We start from the raw sequence: 10,807 nt of genomic DNA on the forward strand, positions 1-10,807 counted from the left end.
AGTGATGACCTGCATGTGAGATTCATGCATTTGTATGTCCCACATGATTAAGCATCCTCTGTTAGCCATGCTCTGAGCTGCTAAATACAGGAAGGTACTCATGACTTTTCTGTTTGCCCCCACTCAATTCCTGGAAACTGGCTCTTATTTGGAGGTGAGCCTGAAAGCTCCACAAATCATCCAGGGTTAACTAGACCCTTTTCTGGTAATGGAAGAGCAGGGAGAGGCAGGGGACCCTCTGAGGCTGATCTGGAGTTGGTCAAAGGGTTGTCCTCGCTGAAGCACCAGAGCCTGCTGAGCTGTGCTCTTCTGCTTCCTGATGGAAGGACCACAAGTAGGTGGTCCTTGGAGCTAGGGCAGTCTAATTTTTTTTTTAAAGCTAAAAGAGATCTTTTTATTATTTTTTTATTTTTATTTTTTAAAATATTTTATTTTATATAATTCTTTCATCATTCATTTTTCATTTTTGCACAATGTATGCATTTTCATTTTGGTTATATTCCCCATACAATTGCACCCCCCTTATTTTGACCCTAATCCTTCCTATCCCCACCCCCCCTTCCTCCATAGTGTGTCTCTGGTTTATAGTTGCTTGTTGATTTTGATTTTTACTTTATATTGATTAGTCTTTTCCCTGGTCCCTTATTTAAGTTTTCTAGATTCCTGCTATGAGTGAGACCATCTGGCATTTTTCTTTTTCTTTCTGACTTATTTCACTGAGCATGATTCCTTCTAGCTCCATCCATGTTGCTGCAAATTGCTGCAAAGCTCTCCATAGTGGTTGGACCAGTTTGCACTCCCATCAGCAATGCAGGAGAGTTCCTTTTTCTCCACAACCTCGCCAACATTTGTTGTTGGTATTTTTTTTAATATGTGCCATTCTCACTGGTGTAAGATGGTATCTCATGGTAGTTTTGATTTGCATTTCCCTGATTACAAGTGATGTTGAACATTTTTTCATATGTAGGGCAGTCTAATTTGATGTTGGTTCTGGCTTCCACAGAGATTCTGGCAGACAGCAGAGGTCAGGACTTAGGAATTTGCAGGGCGGAGGGACAAATGTAGCCAGAGAAATGTATTCACACTAGAGCTCTAATCACAGGCCAGGATGCAACGGGTGCACTGTCACAGGTGGTGTGAGGGCCAGTGGGGTGGGCAGAAAGCAGGTATGGGGCCCAAGACAAGAGGCGGGGAGCAGGTTAGATTCTCTTGGCAGGAGGTATTCCATCCTTCACTCCTGTATCCCCTGTATTCAGTGCAACACATAGCACAAATGTTTGAATTAAATTCCAAAGGTAGTTCCTTGAAATCCACTGTGTTTATGTCGTATTATGTCTTAAATTCTGCCAAAGCCCAGGATGGAGGCTGTGGTGAGAGGCATCTCTGTGTGCTGCTTTGGCCATGCATGGGGTCAAGCACTTAACATTAGTATTGTGTTAAAACTCAGCATCTATAAGAACATCCCCGTGTTCATGAGGAAACTGAACCTCAGGGATGTTATTTGCCCAGGTTCACAAGGTTCTGACATGGTGCAGATGGGAGTCTAGGATGGTGCGATTTTCAAAGCCCAAATCTAGTCCTGAAACTACCCCTGAGAGCCCGTTGTGGGCAGAGGTCATGTTTTGGTCATCTGTATACTTCTGATATTGGACCCAAGCATGATAAGGAATCAATATGTTTTTGAAGAATGAATGAATGAGTAAATGATGGATGGATGCTCAGGTTTTGAGTTCTCATCAATAAACAGCAAGGATCACATTTTCTGTTTCTTTGATATTTTATATTCAGTAGGTGCTTGCATTAATATCTTATCAGTAATAATGCTTCTGCTACTTGAACTTGATCAGAAAGAGCTAACATCTCCAAAAGGTAACACAGCATTGGTTCAAAGCCAGCAGATGTTTTCAGCATTTGTTAAACTATTGGAAGAATATTTGAGATTTTTTTCTTCCTTTATCTGAGCCATCATTCCTGCCTCCTAGAAACGAAAGATTACAAGGTCATTTCTAACTGTTCCTGGGACTTACTGCTGCTTGCTTCTTGAAGGCAATTTAAAATCTGTCTATTCAAACACATTTTCTGCAAACAAAAGTTTATTTGCTATATATAGAAAAATGCCACCAGAGGACTAATTTGGCAGCTCTGTTGATTACCCATTGTAATGAGCCTTATTACATAATTAAAAGAATTTTTTTCCTAACTGCATTTCACTACTAATTAACATTTTACACATTCTGCAGTGGACACTTTGGGTTGAATCAGAGACATAATTATGTCATTTCTATGCAAAGAGCAGCTTATGAATTATTAATTAATATTAAATCTGTTGATTAAAGGCTAATTCATAAGTAAACATATTACAGCTCACCACGTATTGGTCTCTAGAAGATTTCCTTTTCAATTTCTGTCCCTTCTCCCTTGCTAAATAACAGGGACTAAAGAAGATAGAAGTTGGCCACACAGTTTCCAAGGAACAAAAGTAATCCATTTCAAACTCGGTCTGAATTTTGAAGTACAATTAAGTTTTTTTGCATTTCAGTTTCTTTTAAAGATATGAAATACATTCAGGTTGCAAACAAGCTTTGAAAGGAAGTCACTTGTTTCCTTTGTATTTTCTTAAACTTTGAAATAGAGGATTGTTCTTTTACAGTGTGCTGGCAGCTCTCGCACACACAGGGCTAAGCACTTCACATTCTCATGCACACACACTGGAGCACACTGAGCAGTGTCGGGGGCAGTTCTCACCTAGGAAATCCCTGGACCCCAGTGACCCCTCAGCTGGGGACGAGGAGCTTTCAGGTGCTCCTGAAGGGAAGTTGTCTTACCAGCCACGTTGGCCATCTCTGCTACCCCTCCTTTTCAGGTTCATCCTTGCTCTGCCATTGCTCCAACTTGGCACTGGTCATGCCCAGTAGGCTGTGAACACTGCTCATCCCACGCCATGGGCAGCGCAGCCTGGCTACCCTTCTCCCCAGTAGTCAGCCAACAAACTGACAAACTGTATCTTCCTTAATTACACTTCATTTTCAGCCACAAGATTGTTTTATTTCATATTCCTCTGTACCCACTTGCTCTCTGCTCTGGAGTTAACTTGTTTTGGGGCACTGGCGAATAATTGTAGAATATTTCTAATTTCTGCTTTCTAAAGATTAAGTAACAAATTCCTATTAGCTATTTCTATGGGAGGCTATTTTTTTTTTTTTAATCACCAACATAATCACTACAAGTCCCTGCCTACTTTGCATGTTTACCATGGGTTAAATGTGCCTTGGTGTGGCGGCTCTTTCTCTAGTCTGAATTTCCTGTTCTACATGCATGTTCTGTGTCACTGTGTGTGTGTGCATGTGTGTGTGAATTTGTTAAACAGTGATGTCGAAATTAATTCAGCTTGGAGCTCTGCCAAGTAGCAGAAAGTAACTTTTACTACCGAGAAAAACAAAACACACACACACACTATTGCTGGCAATATTAGCACAATCATATGTTTTGTATTTGCATGTATTTATTAGAGTTGTCCACATCTAACATCTCATTTGCTCCTCATAATTCCCATTATGAAATGGGAGAGTAAAAAGTAAATGGGAGAGTAAGAGTAAAAAGTACTATTATTCTAATTTTATCCCTAAATATGTCACAAGAAGGCTAAATATCTTGGCCATTGTCTTATAGCTAGTTACTCTTGAATGCAGGAACAGACCCTTGTCCTCAACTTCTACTTCAGTGCTCTTTTCCATACATATAATCCCATAAACCCTCACCCCTCCCCACCCTGTAGTGTCCATCTGATAAAATCGGGGGCATGTGAGAAAGCCCAGTTATTAGATTTATGTTCTTATCACCCAACAATTCTACAACCTGGTTGTTTGGGATAAAGACTACTCATGGCTGGTTACAGTATTAAACATCTGTAGAATAAACACCGTATCATATCATTCATGTCACTTCCCCTTGACACTATATCCAAGATTGGTGTGATGATTTCTTCCCAAGAGCTTTTCTTCCCAGAAGTGAATTAAGTGTCATTGATCTGAGCTGTACAAATTTATTAATGCAAGATGTGTCTTCACAGTAGATACAGAGCTTCTAACAGGGGCCATGAAATTCTAACCTGAAATAAACTGTTTACAGAGTTGAATGAATAGGTCTTTCAGGAACATTGCTGGAAGGAAAGGTTCCACTTGAGACCAGTAAAGATGGAGGGAACCAGATACCCTTTGTGTGGTCTGGTCATTTGTGAGCATATCTCTTCATTTTCTCCCTTAACTTCCAGACATAATACATCCCTAGCTGATGACTTGGAAGGGCAAGGCCTTGTGATGAAAACCGGAACTCTAGCTTTGGTCTAAGGACTCCAGACTACCCTGGCATATTGCCAGATAATGATGCTGTGCTGCCTATCAGTCCTCTCCAGATTTTGTGCTGCTGTTCAAGTTGCTGCAGTAGCAAGACTTTTCATTCCAGACCAATTCTCACTGTTCTGATCTGCCATCTTACTGGTTGCCACATTAGAAACTCTCATGCTGATAATTACACCTGGACACCTTTGTTGGGCATGCACCTTCCCCAATTTCCCCTTTCATTTGTACTTCTTCCTTTACATACCTCCTCCTCCTCTTCCTGGCTATGTACTACTCAAAATAGAAACCTCAAAGTGGCCCAATCTAAATAAATAATTGTATAAAATTTCAACAAGTCCATATGACCACAAACCATATGCTCCTAGTTTCAATCTGACTTTATGAAAAGTTAAATAAGTGTACTGCTTTTTTTGACCCTCTAGAGTGTCAGAATTCTACATGTATAACTCTAGAATTTAACAATGTTCTATAAGTTTATTCATTGAACTTATAGACACAACCTGGAAGTGTTCCAGGTTGGAGGCTGACTTTGCTCTTTATTTAGGGACCCAGGCTAATGGCAAACTTCCATCTTCAGTGTCTGACTTCTAAGGCTGCTTGCCTTTTCCCACCCCAGGAGAAACAGACAAGAACATGTGGAGGAGGTACAGACTGGTCTTAAACTCCACAGTCTGCAAGTGGCTTACTTCTATCATGTTCCATTATCCATTAGTTATATGACTACCTAACTAACTGCAAAGAAGGCTGGGAATATAGTCCACTTACATGCCCAGTTACACATAAAAAGAGGAGCTTGGTTTGGTAAATAGTTAGCATTCTCTGCCTCAAAGAAGTAGAACACACACACACACACACACACACAACTGTGTCTGAGACATGCACCTAGTGAAGAACACCAGCAATTCTCAGTAGCAGCAAGCCATGCAGAAGATCAATTTCCAAAAACTTTGGAATATGTTCTCTTTGATAATGGTGAGGAACAGTGTTAGCAGAGGAGAGTTAAAATGTGGGCATGTATCCATCCACTCACTCAATTAATTCTTTTGGAATGCCAGTGATGAGAACAAGCACAGAGAATCAGAACTAAAAAAAGCAAATGAGCTTGATAGAAGGCAGGACCCACAAATCACAGCTCCACTAAGGAAATCAGAGTTTATGTGATAGACAAGAGCAAAGTCCTGTCTGACTGAGCTGGCAGCTGTGTGTAGAACAACAGTAGAGGGAGATCAGAGGAACTGAGACAAGATGGCAGTAAACTGCCAAAAAATTAGAGCTAAGGTAGTGAGTCCTGGATTAAGAGTGGAATTTAAGAAATAAAAATGAAGATATTGCTGACAAAGACAGTGAGCAGGACATGGTGACTGATCTGATGTGGGAGATGAAGAAGAATGAATTTCTGAGCCTGGGGAACCTAGTGGCATTGGGAGAGATGGGTAGGGCAGAAGTAACTTTATATCCGGGTAGATAAGTAACTAGAGATATGAAACTCAAGAGTGGATGGAAATTACAGCTAGAAATGAGGGCCCTGGGAGAGCCCTGAATGTGAGCAATGTTGAAAGGTGTATCCCACCCAGGAGTGGGTACAGGGACAGAGAACAACTGTCTCAGGCTTGAGCAGGGCGGGATATGCACATCTGTGACAAATTTTTGTCTGTTGAGATATCATTAAGATGGCTGACCCTGGGAAGCAGCAAGAAGTGTTAAGAAGCTGTTACATATTCCATTTTTATTGTCTCCTTTATATGTGAATGCAAATGTTTTCTTAATTGAATGTCCTCATTTTTCTAAAGTCTGCGAGAAAAGACCAAAGGAGATAAGACGCAGGGAAGGGAAGTTATTTGCTTTTAGTCACTCAAGTTAATGGCCCTAGTAGTAACATTACTTGAGACCATATCCATTAGGACAGTGTTCCCCGAGTCTGAAAATCGATATTCTATGGTTTCATTAAAGCAAAAGCATGATGCTTCAAGACAAAAGCGTGTCACTGGATTTCCTGGCATCATAGAAGTTATTTTAATATAGAAATGTTATCTCCATTGTTTGGAGAGTCATACTTTGTATGTATTTTTGAATGTTTGAATCTTGAAAGCTAGCCCCAAGGAACATTAGATGCAGCCGGATTTGGCTATTTTAGTCTTTGGTCAAGCTTCCATTCATTTCATCTCTGAAATCTAGTGATCTAATCTAATAAAATTATAAAAGATTCTAAACTGCTCAGCACTTAATCAGCTTAGTCTAAGAGAATTAAATCAAAGCCCTAGGTGTGCACACTGCATGCGCAGATGAAATCTCACCCTGGGAGACAATCTTATTATTTAGCTACTTATTATTTGGGAGGCTGGAAGGTTGGGAAGGGATTGGTGAATTTTAAAAGATAGGCCGAAAGCTTAACAGGACAGAGGCAGCTTTGTGGCTTTCCTGGTGAAGCAGAGTGTAAAGAGTAGGGCTTTGGGGCCTGTAGTTCTGACATCCGGCAATTCTGAACTATAGTTATGTGAACTCATTGGTTATGCGCTAACCCCGAGGTTCACCTTCATTTGAATTGAATTGGGATAACAGAACAAACATGGCAAAGCTGTTGTATTGTAAAGCTATGTTGAAGATTTAGCTTTATTTCTCTCCATATATAAAAATATATATAATAAACATAAATATATACTATATATATATAGAGAGAGAGAGAGAGAGAGATTGTATTTATCTATCCATCCATCCTCCTGTGTGTGTGCGTATATCCTAGTAATGTCTATCATAAAAGACAGGTTGTCATTTTTATTATTAGTAGTAATTAATTATTACATTTTATATTACATTTTTTAAAATTACTAATTATTACATTTTATATTACATTAAAAAAAAATCAGTGACCCAAAGAATGAGGGAAAGGCCCTGGCTGCAGTGTGTTCTGCCTGTGTTGTACCAGACTTCAGGAAGCCAGAAACTGATCATTGTAGTGTTATTACATTCCCCCCTAGAAGAGAATCCATTGCAAGATCATAGCTCTAGGGAGGGCTCTGAAAGTAAAGTTCACTGAGATCAGTCCTTATAAGACTTTTGGGCATCTCACTTTGTGACTTATTCCAAGGACATGTCTCCTTGGACTGGACTGGGATGAGCTCAATCTCATGAGAATCCCAGAAAGTCTGGGGCCTGGGTTGGGGGCTTGGGTAGGGATGTTGGTTCTCTGACTTTCTTTCCTAGCAGTGGTTTGGAGAAGAAAGCTTTCCAGCATCAGTTCTGAGACAAATTACTCTGATTCTCTTTTGGTAAATGCAAACTTCTCAATCGAATTTTCTACAAATACAGGATCTATAACTAACCATACAGGCCTTCTGACAAAGTTGTAAAATCATCCATCTATCCACCCACCCATCCATCCATGAATCCATCCATCCATGAATCCATCCATCCATCCATCCATCCAACACTGATTGTTGCCCTACTCTGCCAGGCACTGGGAATACAGAGAAAAGATAGTTTTTCTGGGTTGCCAGGAATCCCAGTGTGGGGTTCAGGACACAGATGGACATGTTTAGTGCTGTAGCCAATACTGCTATGCAAGTGAACCTCAGTTCTAACTAAGGCCCACAAGTGGACAACCTACCCAGTCCTGAAGGGTGGGGAACATAGATGACTGGCATGTTCTTGTTTCCTAGAATTCCCTTATACACGTTTTACTACTCAGAGCATTTGTTTTATCAGAATCCTATTGTAGGCTTTTGGCCCAGAAGCTATTTTAAACTTTTAACAGTGGATCATGTTGTGACTAAGTACTGCCAAAGTAACAACTGGTATTAGGGATATTTATAAAAGTGCTTTGTCCTTTACAAAGGGAGAACTGTTTAGTATTGCAAAGAGAGGTGGCAATGGTACTAAGCACTCTTACTGTGCTTCTGGAAATCATAAAACGTATTATTGTGTCTACATGCATGTCTGACAGTATCCAGCTTCTGCAATTTGATTCTTCACACCCAGTGCCCTGTTAGCCCCAGTGCATATATGGGACTAAGTATACACTGGACTGAGTGAAAGGCACACTCTAGAGTGATGCAGTACACAGCTTGTACAACTGGACATGACAACTCTTAACTCGGGCATTTTCAAGTTACAAAGGAGAGGCTTCTCTTTCCTCCCCTAAAATGGATCTGAACTGATTATAAATATTATAGAAATGGTAACGCATTTGAGTCTTCTAATATCACAGATTTTCTTACTATCTTTTCTCTCATTAACTGTGATCACTATATGAGGAGCCAGGTCACTTGGATTTGTGTCCACATTTTGTATCTGGAACTTTGGGCAAATTTACCTTTTTGAGCTTCATCTGTAAAATGCAATAGTAATAGATAATATTTAGTGAACTTTCATAGGTCAGAAAACATGCAGGTGCTTTGTATGCATTATCTCATTCAATGCAAAACACTTCAGTAAGGTGCAATGGTTATCACTTTCTCTCCTACAATAGTGAAAACCAGGGCTTAAACCTTGGGATCAAGGTCTATTCAAGATCAATTAGCAATTAAGTGCAGGGGCCAGGACTTGAACCCAGATCTGTCTGACTCAGATGCCCATGGTTTTCACTATGCATAAGCTGTCACACACATGAATCCTGTGTGTGTTCAATCCTGAACAAAATGAATTTCTCACTTCAGTTAGTAAGTTGTCATTCTGATTTGCCGTTGTCTTCATGCAGATATTAGTGATGTTCAGATTTGCCTTAAGGGTCTATTTCAGTGAACAGCCAGTACCACCTCCTCCTAGTACTTGTTTGACTTAATATACTCTGCAGGATTCAATAGCTCTACTAGAAATTTTACTTTATACATTATACTTTGTATTAATGCTAATAAATTCTCAGTTCTCTTCTACTCTTCATTTGAGATTTGAATGTACTGGATATTTTTCCCCCCCACAGCCTGGCATAGCCAACAATGAATTCCATGAACTTAAAATGTCTGAGACCGCTATCTGAGACATTATCATATTGTAGCAACAGCAATTACTAGACTTTTTTTTAAAGATTTATATTTATTTACTTATGCATACAAGAACTGGGGTGTAGGCCAGAGGTGTAGGGGGTGAGAGGATTCACCACCGACTGAGTGGGGAGCAGAACAGGCAGGTCTACTGAAATACACTGCTGAGGGGAGCAGCAGGTAAGACAGGAGAGGTCTGCTATGCCATGTGGGTCGGCTCTCTGGCTGGGGATCAAACTCCTGCTGCAGTGACCACTGATAGCTTCATAATGCTGAGACTTAACACCTTGCACCACCAGGGAGTCCCAATTACTGTACTTTTGACTACCCACCTCACTCTTGTTCATCCAGTTGAGCAAAACACCTATTGCAGCAACTTGGGATTTTCTAAATGAGGAATTAAAAGTAATCTAATCAGTTGTCTGGTTAAGAATAGGTGTTGATTAAGAATAGGTGTTGTAGCGGTGTGTGTTCTGCGTTGGTGAGCTCTGTCAGGTAAATATGGCTAAAAGCTTAAGGAGTAAGTGGAAAAGGAAGATGCGTGCAGAAAAGAGAAAAAAGAATGCCCCAAAGGAGCTCAGCAGACTAAAAAGTATACTTAAAGCAGATATTGATATCTTAATGAAAGATGTGCAAGAGATAGCAACTGTGGTGGTACCCAAACATTGCCAAGAGACAGCCCAGTGTGTGAAAGATGAAAAAGATGACATGAAAATGGAGACTGAAATTAAGAGAAACAAAAAAGAGTCTTCTAGACCAGCATGGACAGTATCCCATATGGATGAACCAGAGGCAAAGAAAAAGGCTGAAGGCAAAGCGACAGAACAAGAAGGGGAAAAACAAAGCAAAAGCAGCAAAGGCAGCTAAGGGGTTGGCCTGGTAGACTCTTAAAAACTGGAGAAAGGCCTCTTGGGATTGATCTTTGATATGAGTGCGTATGTTGATTCCAGCTTCCACCAAATGAAAACTTTGTATTTTAATTTGGTCTTTTTCTTCAATTCAGACCTCAAGTTTGTTTTGGAATTTGAATAAAATACTTTCTTTGATGAAAAAAAAAAAGAATAGGTGTTGTAAAGTAATTGACATTATTGCTGGAATAAAAGAGGAATGAGCCTTGGATCCCCATACAGAAGCCCAGAGAAGTTTGTGCAGTATGCTGGTTGCCCTGAAGCTGACCTTAGAGTCCAGGGCTTCAAGTTCAAGACCCTTTCCTAGCCAAATCCAGCATATTGTGCTGACTGAAAAATGTTTTGTTTCTCATCTTCTTCTTTTTAATTTTTGAGTAACTCTTTCTGATTATAGAAGCAATATATATTTATTATGCAAACTTTTGAAAAATAAAAGCATAAAGAGAAACATAGACTCATAAGCCAATCCCTAAAGATAACTGTTATTAATATTTTCAGTATATATTTGTATGATGCAGTTGTGAAGTGTTGTAGTTTATACAGCATATAAAATATAGTAATAATA

General features: G+C 39.8%; 1 protein-coding gene across 1 annotated transcript; it reads left to right on the plus strand.

Annotated features, from left to right (window-relative positions):
* Positions 1 to 9,835: 9,835 nt before the first annotated feature.
* LOC311175866 (protein LLP homolog) lies at positions 9,836 to 10,217 on the plus strand (the record flags this gene model as incomplete). Its single annotated transcript, XM_084241028.1, is given in 2 exon segments — positions 9,836 to 10,072; positions 10,074 to 10,217. Coding segments are annotated over 2 exon segments (381 nt in total).
* Between the last annotated feature and the right edge of the window lie 590 nt (positions 10,218 to 10,807).

The sequence above is a fragment of the Talpa europaea genome, assembly GCF_964194135.1.
Source record: "Talpa europaea genome assembly, chromosome: 8".
Classification (NCBI taxonomy): domain Eukaryota; kingdom Metazoa; phylum Chordata; class Mammalia; order Eulipotyphla; family Talpidae; genus Talpa; species Talpa europaea.